The following is a 21,857-nucleotide window of genomic DNA, read 5'->3' as shown; positions in this document are numbered from 1 at the left end:
TCCACAACACAGCTGGTTGATTAACATCTGGCTCAGACCACATCTCATACCATCTCTCTCATTCCTTTTTTTGCTTGTCTTTTTTTCTCTCATCCTTCCGTGTTTTTTCCTCACACCTTGCTTTCACTTCTCCCCCCATCCCTGAGCTCAACTTTATCATTAATCAATGGTGCTAATCCAGGCTCAGATACTGGAGTGTCCAAACCAGCCACACAGTTATGCTGCACAGAAAAGTGGTCCCCTCTGTATCGATTCATGTGGCTTATGAAGACCTTTGTGCTAAGTTATGACAAAAGCAGGAGACCTTTTAAAAGAATCCATCACTGCTGAAACAGTTTGTTACCCACTTGCCACCTGGAGGTTGAAACACACAGACACACACACAAAAATGTATAAATAGCATGTGCTGGAAGTTGCATATATACTTACTTGAATTAAATCATTGTGAGCTCGGTGGTCGACAACATGCAAAACTCATCTAAGATTCATGGACTTATGTGATTCATCTACCAGCCCCAGAATAACTGAGTGAAAACACATAGCATCCACTTTGATTTAGTCACCTCAGCAGTGGTGCATTTTATCACATTATCATCACATACAATCCATTTTTACTGTCTGTTTGTGTGTGTGTGTGTGTGTGTGTGTTTATTTGTATGAGATGAAGTGAGAGATCCACATTTGATGATCAACTCACTTTTAATTCTGTGAAGTTAGACTCTCAGTATTTCAGAATGTGACAGGTCGTAATTGTTCGTCTCTATAAATATTAGATATTTGACTAAAAAAATGTTTTACTCACTTTTGCGTTTAACTGAATATTTGATTTCCTCCATCATTAATAAAATTTATGCCGCTGATGTAGATAAAAAAAAAAAATGCAATACAAGAATTAAATAAACAATAAATGAAAAGACCCCTTCATGTTCTAGACTTTTCTACCTTTTACCTACCATTTATTTAACTTTTAACAACAGTGTGTACCAATAACAGAGATCAATACACAAAAATACCAATGTCAGTATGAAACCATCTATATTATCAATGATTCAATACTATAGGAGTTGAAAACTGAGTGAGAATAAAACCAACTGTTTGGAAAAATATGTTTACACTTGTCCACTGTAATTTTTAAGATCTTATATTCATTTTATTGATAGCTACGTCTCGAGTAAAGCAGCGGTGTGTAGGCTGCAGTATTTAGCAAACATTCCTCTTAAATGTCAATGCTTTTAGTACCAAAGGCAACTGGGATCAAAAGAAAGCAGCTGAAAAAGCAGTTAAGGTCTGGCCCACCATCCTAAGCAGAACATCTCAAAGCTGACATGATGATTGAGGATGTACAGTTTGTCCTTTCCTGTTATGCCATTAGAGAATCAGAATGCCAATTTTCAGACACCCACTCATTTGATTATGTCATTAGACTGTTAACCTAAATTGACTGTATTATTTGTTTGTTTTTTTTCATTATCCTTGTTGCCTCTTGTCCACCTCACTTTCATTTTTAATTTTTCGCTCCCTCATACTATTACTTCGCTCCCTCTGCTTTAATGCTACCATTGCCTATTTTCCTGTCTTTTTGTCATGACTCCTTTACTGTTATTCTCTTCTCGCTTCACTGCACCTCCACCTTTATACCTCTTTTCTGTCTCTCCTCCTATTTCCCCTGCCCACCTACTTCTTGTTTCCCCAGTGGGAAGAAATTAGCGGTGTAGATGAGAAGTACAAGCCTATCCGGACGTACCAAGTATGCAACGTGATGGAGCCCACACAGCAGAACAATTGGCTGCAGACTGGCTGGGTGGCACGGCGAGGCGGCCAGCGCATCTTTGTGGAGCTCCAGTTCACACTGCGTGACTGCAACAGCATCCCAGGTGTAGCGGGCACCTGCAAGGAGACCTTCAACCTCCTCTATGTTGAATCGGACAAGGACCTTGGTGGTGTGACCCGAGAGGACCGCTACACCAAGATTGACACCATCGCTGCTGATGAGAGTTTCACACAAGGTGATCTGGGTGAGAGAAAGATGAAGCTAAACACGGAGGTGCGTGAGATCGGCCACCTCAACCGTAAGGGCTTCCACCTGGCATTCCAGGATGTCGGCGCCTGTGTGGCCCTGGTGGCCGTGCGAGTGTACTACAAACGCTGCCTGGCCACTGTCCAGAACCTTGCAGTTTTCCCCGACACCGTGGCTGAGGCCGCCTTTGCCACTCTGGTTGAAGTTCGCGGCACCTGCGTCAACAACTCTGAGGTTGACACAGACAGTCCTCCCAGGATGCATTGCAGTGCCGAAGGGGAATGGCTGGTGCCCATTGGGAAGTGCAGCTGCAGCGCTGGCTATGAAGAGGGACACAGCAGCTGTGAAGGTAGGAAACAGATAACAGAGGGTTGTGTGGGTGGGTGAAAAAGGATAAGAAACAAAGAGAAAGAAGGAAGGGGCTCTGTAAGACAGGAGAGGAGGGAGCTTGACTTCATTACTTTAAGTCCTGTTGACAGTCCTGGTGCTGTTTTTGCTAGAATAGAATGTAACTGAGAGCTTTGTCTGGTATGATAAACTATGCAGCAAGAGAGAGTGACGACACTGCACAAAATCCATCTTCCACTTCATTTTACCAGATTTTTGTGATTGTTGTGTTTTCTTCAAACAATTACACAAATCTGAAATAACAGCGTTGTTTATTTGTACTGTACCTGTTCCTGCCTGGTTTATGAATTTTGTAAAAGGAGTGTCAACATCTTGAAAGGAGACAAGTTAAAACAAGTTGACTGAAGCATTATAAAGAAAGCATAAGCATAACAAAGCATTGTGAGTGTAAAGCTGGTAGGTGGCGTGGGATGTTGCTTTCTGACGTAAACACATTTAGACAGTACTGGGATCTTTTGTCACAACCCATTGCTCATACCACAACAGCAGCTTGATCATCTGACTGTTGCTGTTAGCTTTCACACCCCATCTTGCATTGTTGTGCAACGCAACGTGGGTGCTAGAGTCACTGGACAGCAGACTGTGTGCGTTGTGATTAAAAAGACATTTTTGTGTGAGTGCTGAACACCTCATAGAGAGCTTCTGTTCTGGTTGAATATTACAATTGATTGTTTGTATTGAGAACTTCTGTTTTGTTTTCTTTCTTCCAGTGGGCTTGATGTTGTGTGTGAGGCTTGCAGCAAAGCTGAGCATTTTAAGCTGTTAATAACGGTGTTCACTTTGAGCTCAGTTACATGAATTTGGTACTGACGAAGCAGAGTTGGAGAAGTATAAAACAAGTACATGAGAGGTAAACGTTAGAACAAAAGAAAAGAGAAAGAAAAGAGTAAGTTCAGAGAATTAAACTAAGCAGACATAAACGTTGCATTCACACTGCCCATCATTGTATTTTAAACCAGTTTCGTTCATGCAGAACATGTGCTCCGCCTGGTGCTGTAGTAAGTATTTGGAGATAAATGCTGCTCATTGATATTGGCTGTTGGTCTGTGTGCAAACAAAGTGTGTGTTGTGTTTTTTCTATAATAAAATCTGATCTGAGGACAATAATATCTGAAAAAAGGTGAACAAAGGCAGGAAACACAGGAAAGACAGAGGGAAGGAGGGGAAATAGTGGATTTCCAGTGACAGGTGAATAAAAACTTTAATAATAATAAGGACAAGGCGTGTTACTAAAGGAGTGAGCAGACAAGGTTGGTGAAGTTCAGTGACAACACCAATGAAGACGAGAAGCCCAGAGAGAGATCTTATACTACATCATTGGTGTTCGACCATCCCTGGGTACAGTTTAGTGGGTGACAGTGTGGTCTACTAGGTGACAGGTCCTGTCATTCTCTCAGGCACACACGTTCATATATCTCCACACACACAAGCATTTCCCCTGTAGTGTCTCATTTCTCAGTTCGGCTGTAGTGATATGAATATGCAGCCCCAACCTCAACATCTCCCACTGCACCAGAGCTATTGATCAGTCGTAATGCTCCACTAAACTGAGGAATTGTGCTGGGACTGCTCATACACACTTATATAGCAAAAGGACACACATATTCAGTAGCACAAACTGGCTTCTACTACTAAACAGCACACACAAACACATACAGTGTGATTTTATTGTGTGTGTGTGTGTGGAACAAAGACATGAGTGTTTATGTGTCTGATAGAAATGGATAGTGTGATTACAACTGTGTGTGATGGAGTTTGTGTCACAATCATGCTTGTGTATGTGTGTGTGTGTGTGTGTGGAGGACATTCACAATATAATGAATGCAAAGCAGGCAATCAAGGAGTAACAGAACCATAATGTTCAGCTAATTCCTGTGTGTTTGTATACAGTTTGTGCAGGTTCTCTAACTCCGTCTTATTTACTCCTGGGTCTAATTCTGTAAGTGTGAGTGTGCAAACACACAGTCTCACTGCAGGTCAATAATATTGAATAGTCAGTGAGCAGCTACTGATAATGGTTAAGCAGATAGTGTTGTGCAGTAGTGAAGTGGATTATTACCATACAGACTAACACACATGGCAGTTTTAGTTAACACCGTCTTACTACAGATTAATGGGTTTTTTTTCAATGTTGATACAGGTTTAACTATTAAACTGCTGACTGACTTAACTTCAGTATACAAGAGCTTGTGGTCAATTCTTTAAAAATGCACACAATTTCAGTTTTGACCTCTTTTCACTCTAGATAACTATTAGATGAAATGTGAAACAGGAAGTACTTTCATTAAACAAACACATGCACACACATAGAGGCTAATGCCTGTGTCCATTGACCATTGTCCCTGTTCATGTCTGTATGTTTTCCTACAGGCTCATTTATCCTTGTACTATTTCTTAAGCTTTAAGAAGAAATTTGTAAAAAACCACACACACACACACACACACACACACACACACACACACACACACACAGGAAATTAAACACAGAACAAACAACAAAAAAACAAACTGAGCATCAACATATTTAATATAATATTTAAAATTATAATTACTTTCATCTGACTTTTCAAATTCTGCTGCAAATTATTTAAATGAAGCAGTTAAACTGACTGCACTTCCCACTGACAAACTGTCAGCACGGCTTTAGATAAAAATCTGTTGGAAGTATTAACATCCATCAAATTATCGGATAACTTTAATTACTGGATTTCCAACTCTCCTGCCTTGTGCATAAAACTGAATGAATCACATTTCTAATTATAGAAATTTTGAGGAAAGCAGGTATATGTGCTGTTAAAATGCAGCCATTCTGAATTCTCTTCACTTTGTCTGTTAAAGTTGAGTTTTCACAAATGAACTATAGGAGGAGGGAATGAATGGAGAAAATTCTGGCATCTGAAGCGAATGAGAAACACTTAATCCCCAGTGGCTCAGAACACTGGAAGGTACTTGACCAGCTTGTAGCTATGAATTTGAAGAGAAGCTTAAATGTGAAGGAGGTTGTTACTGAAAATTAGCATACAGTATGTGCCCAGTCAGCTTCCTCTTGTGTAATAAAGGTGTAAAGGCAAAAAAAAAGAGGGTGAATTAAAAACAAGAACAGTGAGCAGTGAATATTGTGTAGAACCACCCTTTGCTTTAGCTCTGTGTCAGCAAGACTTGTGCACACACAGCATTGTTACTATATATCTTGACCTTGTGTGCGTTCAGGGTCATATTTGCACTACATGTGATTAGTGCACACATGTTCTCCCAGGCCGAAGGGAAAAAACAAATGATGTAATAGTTCTCTTTGCAAAAGCTGAGTTATGCATTGGTATTTGTGTGTTTTTGTGTGTGTTTCTGTCGCTCTCATGAGCTCCATCCTGTTCTAATTAAGGCAGGCTGATCTTTCTATATAATTACTGAGTGTGGTGTGTGCCTTCAGCAGATTCTCTTATTATCTCTGTTGTTTGCTGCTCCACAATCCAGCTCCAGGCACATTCACCACCCTGCTATTCCTTCCTATTGCATTTCTTCCCTCTGTAATTTACGACACGCCTTTCATCTCCTCCCCTTTCCCCCGCACCCCTTTTTTATTTCCCTCACCCATTTACCCCCCAAACATTCCCTACCCTGCAAAAGATGTGTGCACTTAATTTCAATCCCACTGATCTCAGCAGTACTTCATTACTTTCTCTAACACCTCTGTTAGCTTGCTTACTTCCTCCTTTCCTCCTCCTTTTCTCTGTTTTCCACTTTATTTTTCTCCCTCTTCTTGTTTTTCATACTTCATACCAATTTTGTTTTTTCAATATTTCCTCTAATATGCAGTTTCTGTTAGTCCAGCCCTCTCTCTCTCTCTCTCTCTCTCTCTCTGACCCCTGTGGGGGACCGGGTGAGATTGGGTAAGGCAGTGGTGAGTTAGGTTAACAAGCTGAAATCTGTTGGAGAAGCTTGGAGAGAAGAAAAGAGTGAAAGTGTGAGTGCTCAAAATTTGGCACCGGTGCCCAATCATATGTTTCTGAAGTTGCTCCTTCTGTCGTGCTGATCTTCCCTTCTCTCTGTTGTCACTTCTTGCCATGTCCTCAACCCTCCATAACTCTTTTTGTCTCAAACAGAGGCTGAAGGTTGCATTGTGTTTTTATTTTTTATTTTCTTCCTTTACTTTCTTCCCTTCATCTGATTTGTGCTTTTCTACAATAGCCCCGTCTCAAAGCTGCCATTACTTACCTCTCCCTCTTTCCTTATCCAGCTTTTGATTCATCTATCATTCTCCTTCTCTCTATTATCAAACTTATTTTTTCTTTCTCTTTATACCAGCTATCCCTGGCTCAGTGCCACCCTTGCCCATCTGGTCCTTCCCCCGCTCCCTCCACCCTTCTCCCTCTTTCTGCTCTCCAGCTATGTTGCCTGCTACTGTTAGTCATCTCTCTCTCCAGCTTTCATTTTAAATAATTCACCTAGTCCTGGGACAAAGACAAATGTGTTCTTTTGAGTCCAGCATGTGAGGTATTTATTTAGCTATACAACAAGTGGCAGAGGGCACAAATACACACAAATGTTTGCACACACTTATAAAAAATGTAGAGACATCCTCACATAGACATACAAGTATCCGCATGCACATGCTCACTTGCAGAAGGACCATTAAAATGTCCCTTGGTTATTGAAAGTGTGAGATGGAGCAAGGCCAAGCATTCTCCATTCATGGCAAATAAAGGAAGGAAATAAAAAAAAAATTCAGAACATTGTTGGTCTAAGGAGATGAAAATGTTGAGGGGAAGGTGAGGAGGAAGAAAAATAGGAAGAGGAATACACAGCGTTGCAGAAAAGAGCTGTCAGAGAATTCCCGTGGTTGCACTGTTTGTTCGTCGCTCTGCATAAGAGCTGAATGCATAAAATATGAGCTGTAAAAGCTGAGGATGATTTCAAACCCACACAGAGTGGTGGTGTGGAGAGATGGATGGGAATGGGAGAGAAGGAAGAGGATGGAAACTGACAAGAGGGAGGAGAAAATGTAGGAAGAAATGAGAGCTGAAAACAAAGTTAAAAGAAAAAAAGGTAATGTGGAAGAAGGAAAGAGTAGAGGAGATGATCAATAAAAGTAAATTCAAAGAGGCAGGAGTGAAAGCGTCACAAGAAAAACACAAGAGAACTTTGACCACAGGCAGAGCCAGTGAGGAGCTGGGATAAACCTGCAAACGTTACCTCCAACATGTCTGTCCTCGCTGCCTCCTCTTACCACTTTTTAGCTCCCACCCAGGACTCATTATTTAAATATGGCCAACATGAATACATCAAAGCTAGAAAAGGTTGGTATTCAGCTTTATCATGTTACTAACTCCCTGACATGACAGCCTCATTTCTCTCTGGCTCACTCATGACCACTGAGCTGAATCCAACTTTCAGTTGAGGATGGAAACATTCTGTAAGAAAAAGTCATAAATATGAATTAGTGACAGGTATGATGATAAGAAGGAGACTATCAAGACAAACATTTTAGTTTTGTTTCTAGTCGGACCATTTCATCTTTCTTAGCCCTTTTCTTCTCTGTCTTGTTTATTTTTTAGGAATTTGACTTTTGTAATTATCAGAACAGGATAGTATTGTCACGGCACCATACACTGGACAGATGTGTATAATATTGCTCACTGAATCAATTGAAATTAGTTGCTGTCATTTTAGGTGCTCATAATATAAAAGATTTAAATATCCCAGTGGAGAAATGATGTTATTCAGCAGCAAATCGTAACGGTATACAGAAGAGATGAGACAATATAAATCAACATGGAAAAATGAGGGAAGATTAACGGCCCAACTGTAAATGCAGCGCTGCTTTTCCCTCCTCTTAGGGAACATTTTTGACTTGCAGTGAAAGAAGCATTTTCTTCCAATCAGTGAAATTGTTCATGTGTTTACAAAATGAGAAGAAATGATTATCGTCGTTTGCCCGTCGCCTTGTGTGAAACTCAAGGAAATGATGAAGAGGAAGTGAAGCTTCTGTGATTTTTAACCAGTGTAGTGCTGAGTCAAACGATGGCTGCCCTGCCTGCTCCAGAGGGTCGTTGACACTCATGACTTGGCCACAATTGCTGATGAGGCCCAGATTGTGAATCCCTGGTGTACAACTCTGACATAAAAGGTTTGGAGAGGACAAGCTGCTTCTTAGCTTGAAGATAAATTGCAAGTCTGATTATGTCAGACTGTGTAATTCCTTGTGTCCTGAAGTGACACAGCAGAGAGATGCTGGTGCCCAGGACGGCTTGCAAGTGCTTTCATGTGAACATGCGAGTGTGTCATATATTCGGAGATTGACTTGGGGTCCGAGAGTTCTTTTTCTGGGCTTCAGGGAACAGATTACGAAGGCATAGATTTACACACAAAATACACAGATATGCATGCTACCTGGCTGTCATTCATGTGCGCCTGTGTTAAAATGATATATTGTAGGTGAGTAGGCACTGTCAAGCAATTGCCCTGCTGTCTCACAATCACCCTTTTCCATCCCTATTCAACCTCCACTAATAACTTTCCATCTGCTCAAAATTGATGTGGGATCAGTGTATAGATCTGTCTGCCCCCACTTAACCTTGTTGAAACTTACTTATGCTGTCAAAATGGTCGATGGTGAGCACAGCAGTGCATGCACACACACCTCCATTTATTAGAAAGTAGGTCTTAGCAGGAATGGCAATAAAGCAGTAATTATTTTTAGCATACAATTCTCATTAGAACCAGAGGAGTGAAATGAAAATGTATTTGGAAGTGCAAAGTCAAAGGTCACTGGATATGCAAAACTGATCTTGAAGATATTTTGACACTTCTTTGATGAAAAAGTCATTCTGCCTTTTTGGATTGCCGACATATTACAGACACATCATTAGGTCACATGACGTGTGAGGATCATCAGAGTCACATTCATCAAAATATAATGGTATGAAAACAGCTGAAGAGAGATGATCAAAATAGAGTTGTAAGTGGCATCTTGACAGTCTACTTAACAGCTGTGTTTAGAGACCTGAATATGATGGCACCCTTGTAGAACCGGTGCATTAGAAACCACATGCACTTGATCAGTTCATGTGTCTTGGGAAGGTTGACTATCTGATGCTAAAACAATTATATAAAAACTATTACAGTTGAAATACAGTTGTTCAAACTAACTCAGGAGGTGACTTTAGCTTGATAATGTAAATTCTGTATGTGTGAGGTGGGTATTTAATTGATTGTGAATGGAGAACCATCGGAATAGGCTCCAGACCCAAGACACTTGTCCTGCAATTTTAATGTTGTCAGTGCACTAAAGTCACTGCACAGGTTGACATCCAACATGAATTCACTGATCCTTCCGTGGCGTCATGTTAAAACAATTGGTTTAAAATGTCTGAGGTGCTTTTTACTGGCCATTAGAACAAATCAAAACTCTGGTGAGTGATGGAACAGCTTCACAACTAGAGCAGAAAATATATATTTTGTTTATAGCTTTTTACTTAAAGATATTCAGTCACATGGATGCCTAAACCTTTGTGGGCAAATATCTAAAATAGCTAAACCCCCGTTTCTTCTTTGCTCATTATTACAAAGAACCTGAGTCACTATGCAGTAACATTAAATATCACAAATTCGTACCCAATTATTGTGTAGTTATACAAAGGTTTGCATGTGTGTTGACATGTGACAGGCTGTAATGCCATCACTGTTTAATGCTACGTAAGGGACTCTGTGTGCACGCCGGCTGTTGTCTCTGTATTCACAGCTTGGCTGAGGGGCTTGCCGTAAGGACAGAGTGCCCGCCCCCCTGGCTGCACAGTGAGCCTGGGACGCCAGCCCATGCCAGCTTGGCTTTCCATCCCTCTGCCTTCCTCATTTTGTTGTCATTTGTCATCAGCCTCCCTTGTACACAATGATACTCACATAACCCACATCCTAGTCAAAATGGATAGCATTTTCAGGGACACCTGTGCCTCTGTGCTCCAAGTCCACCCCACTACACACGTGCACATTAATGCACACGCCCATACATATGCATATAAATGTAGCCCAGGATTTCTTGGTCTTGCACATTTGCATATCTCCACACTCATATGCAGCACATGTATGCTCACACAGAAACAAATACTACATATACATGCTCAGACATGGGCTTACTCCCACTCTCTCACAGGCTCATGTGCATTATTTGTTCATAACCCACTCCATCTGTTTCTGTCTTCATGCTTAACATAGACCTTCCTGCCAATCAGCATACACAAAGACACACGCTTATTGTTTTGATGTAGAATCATGCACATAAACACATGTAGTCCTTGTATTGACTAAGCAACTCATAATCCCCTTGGATCGACGAGCTCATTAGCACCTGGACACTCACATAAGCATTTTATGTTCAAAAGCATAAAACCATTAATCCAGAAATACATTTCGGCTAAGTCTTATTTTATATTCCAGTAGAGATGTGAGGGATTTTGTGTAGACAATAATTATTTTATGCTCACTTTACACACTCTTATGTGTCCCTTGGTTGTACCTTTTTTTTTTTTTCTTTCTCCCATTCACTCACATACTCTGTCAGTGGGGAACAGTATGAAGTGATTGGCATCCTGAGGCGAGTGTTATGGGTGACATTTCCACTGTGCTGTGGTATAGAGGTCTCCTGCAGAGCTTCTGGTCCACTGCCACACCGAGAGATTGGGGGCGTGAGGTAGGTGGGGGGTGAAGGGGTGGAGACACAGGAGTGCAGAGTGAGGCAGAGAGAGAGAGAGAGAGAGAGAGTCTGGCAGACATTTAGTTCGATGGACTATCACATAAACTGTAAATGCATGTGTACAGTAATGCATTTAAAGTCAGTTCACATGCAGGACACAGGTAAAACTTAAACTGAATGACAAGCGTCTGCCAGATCTTAAAAAAAAAAAAAAAAAGGCTATAACTTAATCCATCAAACGTCAGTGGTTCCCTACCTTTGGTCAAGACACCCCACATAGTTTATTGTTGGGCTTTATAATGTAATCCTTTCAGGTTTCTAAGGAACTGGGACATAAAAAATGTGTAATTCATAGCAGCATAAGAAAAACCTCTCACATGACTTTGTTTTAGGAGGACACACATCAGAGAGTCTTAACAAATGACTAGTTGAAATCATGAAATCATCTTATTTGCCCTAGAAGGATGAGCTGAAGTTGTCAAATCTTAGTCAAATCCTGCTGTTATGAAAAGTGCTGTAGTGTTGTAATAAGATCCTGCAGAATACAGACAAAGACAAAATGGGACAAAAAGGACTTTTTGAGATAACAGCAGCAGATGAATACGAAAAAACAAGGGAGATTGAGACACAATATATATATTTTTTTATCTTTTAGACACTGAAAAGATTTGAGCATCTATTCAAATCTCATGGCCATTCTTCCTCTTTGTTGTTCAGTGGTGTTAGGACATCACAGGAAATTAAATCTCATCAAGCCACGACACAAAAGCCAAGAATCCTTTATGCTGTCACCTCTCAATTTATGCTTGTGTGCAGTCCTGCGCTGCTGTTCTTAAGAGAACTGTCCTGAGCTTCAAATGTTTTTAACCCGTACAGAGGTTTAGTATAGTATTAAGAACTGTGATTGGGGTAGCTAAGGTTAGGCCAAGAATATTTTAGAGAAGTAGAAAAATTCTGGGTAAATGGTGACCATGCACTGATTTTGGAAAAGCACCTTAAAGGATGATCGTTATTCTTTTTTTAAAATTACATAGTCACCGTACAAAGTATGTTTACTAGTTGTGTTTGTTTATCTGACCGTTGTCTTGGCCTGTCACTATTGGCCATAGTGGTTGTTGTTTGCACCTACAAGCTCAGGTCGACATGCGAAGCTTCACAACCTATGGTGTGAAATACAATGAGTCCATGTCTTTATGCAGTCAATTATTTTCACCTTCACCAGTTTCTAACATGCACAAATTAACAGCAACCTGTAACCACACGGTGACTGGGTAAACTAATAGTTTACACTTGTAGGTAACCAGGGCTTGACATTCCCTTTCCCCTTATTCTTTCTCACTCTGTTTCTGTGTGTTGTGTTGCTCACTATCCAGAACAATGTAAATCTACTGTTGAATTAGTTATTTTCCCTCCCTATCATCCATCACACAGGACACCCTGAGAGGGAGGGGTGCGGAGAGTTTGTGTGACTCAGTGAACCATCACCATGTTTGTACAGATTGAAAAATCTGACATGGGAAAACACAAGTTCACACATGCTTGCCCATGTACATTTCAACCAAACGCACATACAAACAGCACACACATTTATGCACAGAAAATACTGCACAAGGAACTATTGGTTTCTCAGCATACGTGTATATGACCAGGCTATACATTAGCAGTCTGGTCTCTCCACTGCGTTATTTGTTTGCTGTTTAGTCTAGTGGACTGTTTCTTTGTATTTCTAATGCTTAATATACCTGGCTGCAAACAGACAAACACACACATGCGTGTTTGTTCACACACATGCCCAGTGTTTCTTCTCATTACACATTGAAACTCATTCAAGTGATATATGTGTATATAAGCACAGCTGAATGCTCATATTTTATCTTTTGTTTGGCTTGAGTGTACAGAATATATTGTGTGTATGTGTTGTCCTGGCACTGAGGAGCCACATGACACACACCAAATCAATGCTATGCGTGTCATGGTTTTAACTGGCCCTGGCAGTGGTGATGGATGTTGCATTTATGAAGCCCCTTTCTGTTCTCTGGATCAAGGACTGCAAGCTGCATCCAGTCCAACAGAAGGATGGACGGGTGGATCAAGGGATGACAGAGACAGGGATGGTAGGAAGGAGCAAGGATGGGTGGCTGAAGGGATGGAGGAGACAGCAGAATGGAGGGATTTAGAGATGGAAAGAGAGTCAGAGGGTGGGGAATGAGAGAAACAGGGCCGCCTGCTTGGAGGGAAGGTCATAGTCAGCAGGGAGGGTTGGAGTCCTGCTGAGCCGGGGACATGTCACATAAACACGCACACACACACACACACACACACACACACACAGCTGGGCTTTTTTTAAATCCAAAGTACTCCCACATCTTCTGTCACTCACAGACAAGCATTAGTTACCTCCTCAGCATGTTTTAATGTATCCATAGTAGCTTTCTTTTTCAGGCTTAAATACATGACACATTACACATAAAATAAAACCAACGAAGTTATGTGTCAACTTATGTGTTGGACATTTGCCTCACTAATTAACCGGACAGACCAGACCATACCTTTTAGTCTTTACTGTTTTAGTGCATGCATATGCTTGCTAACACACCCACACCCATGCAAACAGCCTTCTTGCTGTTTTTATTTGTCCTTCCCTTGTGTTGTCTCATCTAGGCAGCCTCATCTATCCCCTGTTGTTATTCTCATTTGGCACAAGGATAAATCTCATCCCAGTTTATGAGGCAGCAATTGTAAACCAGATAGCGGTAGATAGACCAGCCAGCAAACTATTAGACGGAAAGACAGATGGGCAGAGGAGGGACAGACGGTAAAAAACAAGCAGACTAGCTGCTAAATAGGAAGATGAATAAGCTGGGAGAGAGACTGTAAGACACGCACACATACACACACACTGAGACACACATTTGCTAACTGTTAGAGAGAAAAACATTTTGCATGACAGGTTGGCAGGTTGAAGACAGAATGGAGTTTTAGTTGCACAGCCATGTCTGAAAGTAGAACATCCATGGATGCTGAAATGATGTCCTTGGTTGAGTTGAACTCAAATTGTATGGACAAAAAATTTAAATATTTCTGGATGTTTTATATATTTATATAGATATATATGGAATACATAAAAATATGTAGTAACCCACAGTCCATTTTCAAGCTGAAGAGCTGTGTTGGAAGTCAAATTAAAAGACATAGTTTGCTGCAAGCTTTACAGTTTTCAGAGCTGCTGCTCGGTATGTGGTAAGTGCACTGGTCAGGGAGGCCTGCAGAAGGCTGTGTCACAGCTGTGAATGGCCATAAACAGAGAGCTGTCACTTTCTCCCCTTTATGTTTCATTCATCCTCTAGGCACCCATCTCCTCAGGGATGAAATTGACCTAGAAGTAGATATCCCCAGTTGGAGCCACTGCATTACTACCATACAGAAAATGTAGTAGTTCTGTCACTTACAATTTTGTCAAAAATATCTTTCTTTCTTTAGGATAAATGTCTTGTCAGTTATCACAGTAAAATTTATCTTGCTGAGCTGATCATTCGTTTTATAGCCTTTAGATTTTCAGTATTTTAAAATATTATGCTGTATGCCCTTAGGGACTGGTAATTTCTTAGAATAAATAAATAAAGCATGAAACACCTTAAATCATTTTAAGCATGCCTTGTATTTACTCAGTGATGGTATTATTAAAGACAAATGCTTTCTCATGATCCTGTCAGACTGATTTGTTAATTATGCACTACTGCAGGACTCAGCAGCAGTGCAGCAGATGCCTTTCTGTCTGTCTGCCAACCTGCTCGGATGTCATGGAGGTGACATCCTCTATCAGGATACAACAAATTGACCTGGCCCCTGGGGCGGCCTGAGGGGACACTGCTGACTGGTCCTGTGTGGTCTTCAGTAGCTGTCATCTGCAGAAAGAGCTCTGCCAGCACATCTTACTTAACCAACAGGGGAGAACACACCATGGCATAGTTTACACTAAAATGTCAGGGAAGAGTTTGTGTTTATTTTCTATTTACACAAGTAGAGAACTTATTTATGGGTCTAATAATTCATATATATATATATATATATATATAATATAATATAATGAATACACACACACACACACACACACACACTTATAATTAGTTTCAAATAACAGTGTTTTTCATGAAACTTCCTAAGATGATAACCTGTTCTTATCTAGTGTTTTGTGTTTTGGGACAAGTGCTGTGAAATATGCTTATCATCATATTTGCTCATCGCTGAACTTTGACTAGTGACTCTGGTAATTCTGGTAAAAGCATCCTGTAGTATTTAGTGAATATGTGTCTCAAAGCGCAGACAGTTTTACTGTCATGGTTATTATGTGTATTTGCGCGTGCATCTTGAGGGAGTCGTGTTAGCGGCAAACCTGCTTTGGCGTCCCCTCCATCTGTGTGCTTTGTGCTATTCTTCCCCAGAGGCCCTTACACACTCTCTGATGGCACATCAGAAGCCTCCACCTATAAACACTAGCATCAGTAACTGCTCTCTCTCTCTATTGCTTGTGCTCTCTTTCCCTGCTGGCTGACTGTTGTTTATATGGCTGTAAAATTCAATTAGGCTGCAGGGGAGCGGTCCGGCCTGCATTACTGCCTGCCAGGGTGACATTTCATTTGCAATGAATCATGGGCCAGAGGAGGACCGGGCCAGTGAGCAAAACAACACTTCTTCTCCTATCTGTCCCATTCTTCTCTTTTTTTTCCTTTTCTCCCGCTTCTTACTTCTTCACTTACTTTACACCTCCTCGCTGTTCCTCTGGTGCATAAACCCTTCTCCCCCTTTATTTCCCCTCTTGAGTTGTGACACTAAGAAAACTTCCAGAGCTCACTTTTGTTTACTGTCTGCTGTCCACATGAATGTGGTTGTGTATTCATCACTGCTTTTATTTTATCAGTCTTCACCTCTCTCTCACTGCTTTTATCAGGATGGTCACCTGATGTTTCATCCCTCTACTTACTGTTTTCTTTATCTCTTCCATGTAAGACAAACTACAATTTCAGATCACGTATTATCTTCCACTGCTCTTAACACTTTTCGTCAAGATGAGGAATTAAGCCATGGCAATCCTCTTACCTGCCTCTTTTTGATTGAGGCCAAGGGTCGAGCACTGTAGGTTGACATCAGCTACTACAAGAATGCCCTAAATGAAACATATGTCAAATCAACTTTGAACACTTTCAAACATTTTCAGGCCAGTGCCACTGCTGAAAGGTTTGGGACAAGGCCAGTTTAGCCTGGGGTCATGAAAAAGAACTGAATATAAGATTTTCAAAGAGCCCGATTGCAGGAGATTGTAAGTCAGGAAATGATAGATTTAAGGACTTTCTCACCCGTACCATGAGAGTGTGCTGATGCATTATTTTAGAATACAAAAAAAAAAAATCCTGGCCAAGACCATAGAGAGAACAGTGAGATGACAAGTTGCCTCTTGTGCTCATTAAGGCAATGTATACAGTAGAATGCATGTAGTAATGTTTAAAATTAATGCATAAACTGCCTCTCTGATTACACAGTGAAGGGATTCTACAAAAATCGAGGATAAACTCTGAATAATCTAATGCAAGACGATCCTCACTGAGGAGGTATTAGTGTCACCCTTGGAAGCTTGCTTATGAAAACATACCAGCACTCTCGTACCTCTGAATTCAATCTACCAGAAGCAGGTCTGCTACTTATTTTGGGCTCGGGCCTTTAATTCAGGGAAACCCAGTGTACACTATTAATAATGCATGTTAAGTGCTCTGATTTTAGCTCTGGTTTGTTCTTTTGTTCTTTCCATGAGTACAAAGTTTGGGCTTTTTAGTTCGTTTTTGTGACTTTTGGCATTTGTAACAGTTGTGTATTTTGCTACATGTTTGTTTTTGTACATCTGCATGCGTCAAAAGAATATGCTGCTGTTAAACTACGTTATCATGCAGGATTTCCTTTTTTTTTCTGTGTTCAAAGCTAATACATGCACGTTCACCAAACAGGTTTGTGTCTAGTTGGTCTGCAGAGAACTTCAAATTAAAAGTCGGTAATTTATCTAATTTAAGAAATATTTAATGTAACAGGGTTAATTTTTGAAAATGTTGGAATGCAGTCATGTTGCTGAAAAAAAGTCTGAACTATTAATTTTGAAATTTGGTGATCACACAGGCAAACCAAGGTTTGTTTATTGTGCTATTTAAATGAATAGCACAAATTGAGTCTGGTTCATTTTTGACCCATACATTCAGAGCATACTTGCTTTGGTTGTGCCCATGGCCTCTTTTTCAGTTCACTAAACAGAATTTAATATTTTGGATGTGTTCACTTTTGGTTTTGCCCCTTAACGAAGTTTGTCAGATCTGTTAGTCTTCTTGTAACAATTAGCTTATTGTTTAGAAATGGTTGTGTTGATCAACTACTTCAGCATAACTAGTGGGTGACAGCCCCATGAAATTGCCATTATAGGGATAAATGAAACTGTTTTGAATGGTATTGGATTGTATATGTCATAGTGCATACAACATTAATTAAACTCCTATCAGACTCTGTTAGGCCAAGATCTGGGTGTTTCCATCACAAATGGATTGTGAAAGAATCATGGGTGCATGTGTTTGCTATACTGTTATATGCAGTTCTTATAATATACTGTATGAAGCACCCTCTGAACTTTATGTTCCTATAAAACTGTCCCAGATGCTGTTTACCAGCCATGTGATAGTCATGTGACACAGAAATGGCCATAAGTTCAGCTTGATGGGGGCAGTGAAATGGAAGCGGTAAATTTGCACTGACACCGGAGAGCAGGAGCGGTGTAGCGTGGAGGTTCACTCCATCTGACACCTCCGATAAGGCCAGCTCAGGAAACAAACAGTAAATTCTCTGCCCTCTCCCACCGTGCATTACGGTTCAGCAGGAGAGAGCCACTGCTGACCTTCAGGTGTCAGTATTTACATGTTATCAGGCAGGTGTGGGTATGTGCTTGTGTTTGTACATGTGTGATTGTGCTCTGAACTCAGCTAGCTTAAAAAAAATCTCATTTCATATTCCAGTCGAGATGTTCCATGCAGATTGCTTTTATAGTGCAGTTATCACCATAATACACACACACTCACGCACGCAGACACAGAAACACACACTTGTACACATGTAGGGAGTTTTGTACTCAAAATCTTTTCTCTCCACCTCTTACTGCTTTTCCATCACACACAAAAATACACACAGATGCTAAAGGTCCACAGTGAGTCCATCTACGCTTCCAGTTTAGGGCTGAGCCCCGTAGGGAAGGTGATCTTTATTTAAATCCAGTTGTCTGTGCGCACACTTAATCTCCTCCCTCAGAAAGAAGGGATTTCTCTGCTTTGCTCTACCCATTGATGCTCTACACCAGGAGGTGCAGGAAAAGGGTGGAGGGATGAAGGCATAGTGGTAAAATTGAGTGATGGGAGATGGATAGGGGTGCTGGAAAATGTTATCCTTCTTTGAAAACGCTGTGAGCATAAAGGAGAGAACTGCAAATTAAAGATCATGGGGGTTGGAAAAATCTACTGGGAGAGAATACCACATATTGTAGGGTGAGTCTGCACGATGATAAAAGTGTTATTTGGTGGGCTGAGGGGACAGCTTTTTGATTAACCCATAGCACCAAATGGGTGCTGATGGTTAATCCTAATACTAACCCTCACATGTTGGAAAGCATTGTTGAGTAGCCTCCCTTATTTTGAACATAACATATGTCAGTGAGAGGTAAGACATGCAGTAACTATATGATAAGATCTTACCTGAAGGCAGTGAACATGACCTGGGCATTAAGGGCCTAAATATACAATATTTAAGAAATGTAGTGTTGCAGCTGGGGCAACATAAAAAGATGGAGATTTAATGAAGAGCGAAAGAAGAAGCACACATTATGTATGTTATTGGAAATTCTTTCTCTCTACTTTGTTTTTGTGTATATGCAGTGTTTTATAGATCAATAAGTTATATCCATCTAAAGGGTATTCCTTACATGCATGTCTTCTGCAGCTCTAATTAAGGTTTGACTGGCACACCAGTTGACATACTCAGCATGTTCTCCACTCTGCATTGCCCAGGCATTCTGCATGGTCAAACAGCATTACACAGATAATTCCTATTACTCCTACCACCCTAACAGGTCATCCCCTTGAGTCTCCTTTCTTCATTTTCTTCTCTCTCTCATTCGCTTGCTCGCTCGCTCACCCTTACTCCAATCTTTACTGTCTTCACCACTCTTCTTCATCCTTCAGTTGTTCTTTCTCAAAGACAAAAGTTTTCCACCCCTGTTTGAAGCATTGGATCGATCCAGCCTCAGACCTCCTGCCAGGATCCTCAACCGCTGGGCTGAACCATTAAACTCCACATGGGGGGATTACACTTTGTTCCTCCCTGTATTCCCCTTGAATTGTCTTCTGCCACTTCCCTATCCCCTGCCCCCGCATCACTCTTACTGACACTTATGTACTACCTGCATCTCTTGCTCTCCTTCATTTATGCCTGCTCCTTTACTTTGATCAATACCTTTTCCTGATCTCCACTTTTCATCCTGCTTGTCTAGGCTTCTCCCATGCCCTGTCTCCTCTGTGTCCAAGGCCTCCCAGCAACTCGCAGGAGGAACATGCCAATTAGTCCATGGGTTCATGGGCACAGGGTACTTGGACTGTCAGCTGCTGTGTGTGTACTCCATATGACTTTCTGTTTGATCAGTTCCTCGTTGTAAACTAAACATCCAACCATAGAAGTTTGGAAAGATTAGAGTGTGTGTGTGGGTGGGTGTGTATACATGACACTGTGGCTCAGAGAAACCCACCCTCTGATGAGGGCGAGTCAATACACAGTGTGAGCAAGGCAATAACCCCTGATGTCAAGCCTCTTATCTCTCATCTCCTCTTCCTCTCTTTATCTTTCTGTCTCCATCTCTCTGTCTCTCCCTCTCCACTTGCAGTGTGTTTTTGACCCAGAGGATGCCTTATAAACACCCCTGGTAAGAGGGACCAAACAAAACAAACAAAGTGAAACGCAGAAAAAAAAAAGGAACAAATCAATAGAGGAGTGAACACAGAAGGTTGACATGGTCGAGCTTCCAGGAGAGTTTGTTTCTCTGAGAGCGGGAGGCTGAATGAGAGTGCCTTGTCAAATGCTGTTTGAGTCCACAGTGATGTGCTGTCACCTCTTGATCACGGGGATTGACAAATCTGACAAATGATGACAAATGTAGACCATGTGCACATACACACACTGTACATATGGATAACAGTATATTTAGATAATATGTGTGAGCAATCACTAAACTCGCTTCATGTTTCTACACATTACGGCAATTGGAAATCTCCCTTGTCTGCGTGTCCGTGTGTGTGTGGGGGGGTTTGTTTCCTCCTAACCCTGTGGAACTCTCAATTCCTGCTGCCCTGGTCCCTTAGGACATGTTTGTCACTTTGTCATTTGTCATTCTAGAGCCCCCACAGCTAGTTGGATTCAGTGTGTGTGTGTCTGTGTTCTTGTTTTCTTTCTGCTGGCCACAGCACAGCTGCAGCTCACATTCAGGCCACACTACTTCATACTTTAACCTCTCACCCAGCTATCTCTCACCCTTCCACTTTTCACTCTTCTCTGACTCTGTGCTCTGCTGTCATCTCCTCCATCTATATCTTTCTTTCTTCTAGATGTATATACAGTACATAACATAACACACATGTAATCCCACGTTCTCCAAATATAGTATAGCTGTTTCGATTACTCAACTATACATGAAGGTTCCTCCATAGTAGCAGCCCTCTGCCTGTCATTGTGTATTCACAGTGTGGCCATGCTGTCTTTATCTTAGCTGAAGCCTCCTCAGAGCCAGGCATGGTGTCTGTCACATTCTCTTCATCCTAATGTCCGTAAAATCTTCCCAGGACAAACACCATCATTAGCTCGTCCTCGAGAGAGAGCACTCAGTGGGGGTTAATAAGCGGGTTTTTATTTTACTAGTGGGTGAGCTGGAATTTCTATTTCACTCAATTTGAGGAATGAAACAACTGTTAACGCTTATCACTGGGCTCAAGTTGTGGCTCGGGAGCCCAGTTCTATGTCTGTAGCACTTGCTGATCTTCTCTCCGTTGATTATAGAAGGAGCATTATCATCATTTTCCCTCTGAGAGTCGATTCTCAACTATGAGACAACAAAAGAACTACCATCTTTGTGATTTAGTTTACACCCATGACTGCCTGTGCATTTTTATCAGTATCCAGAAATGGCTAGGTGATTGCATCACACTGTCATAATAACAGCAGTGTCATTAGTGCTGGCTCCATACATGAATAAGCTTGGCCGTGTGTATGTGAGAGTGTGAGCACAAGGTTTATAGACCATGCTAAATGTCCCTTGGATGTGAGCCATGTCATATGGCCGCTGCCTGTCTGCTCTGTGCAGCACAGATCAGCACAGCACTGATAAAGCGTGAAGATAACAGTGGCACTAGTCAAGGACACACTCGTCTCTCTCGGTCTTCTTCCTCCTATATAGATTTCTCTGTCTTCCTCTCTTGCTCTGGCTTCATCCCTCGTATTCGTCTCTCTACACACCCATCTGTCTCTTCTTATACCCATATAGTGGTTTTTTGATCCCCCTCTCTGTGTTTTATTGGCTCTGTCCCTTTCTTCTTTTCTCTAATCTTTCTTCTGGTTTCACACTGTTTTTGCCCTAGCTCATTCACTGTCTTCCTCTTTATCCTCCTTTATGCACCCCTTCACTCT

At 41.3% G+C, this 21,857-nt stretch overlaps 1 protein-coding gene across 1 annotated transcript in view; it reads left to right on the top strand.

The window, feature by feature from the left end:
- epha10 (EPH receptor A10) overlaps positions 1-21,857 on the top strand; it is a 125,892-nt gene that overhangs the window by 33,840 nt on the left and 70,195 nt on the right. The window contains exon 3 of the mRNA XM_026300212.1: positions 1,694-2,366. Coding sequence (XP_026155997.1) covers positions 1,694-2,366 — 673 coding nt within the window. The remainder of the gene's footprint in view (positions 1-1,693; positions 2,367-21,857) is intronic.

This window comes from Mastacembelus armatus, chromosome 11 (genome assembly GCF_900324485.2).
Source record: "Mastacembelus armatus chromosome 11, fMasArm1.2, whole genome shotgun sequence".
Classification (NCBI taxonomy): Eukaryota; Metazoa; Chordata; class Actinopteri; order Synbranchiformes; family Mastacembelidae; genus Mastacembelus; species Mastacembelus armatus.
The sequence above is the reverse complement of the archived record's forward strand: the minus strand, read 5'-3'. Positions and strand labels throughout refer to the sequence as shown.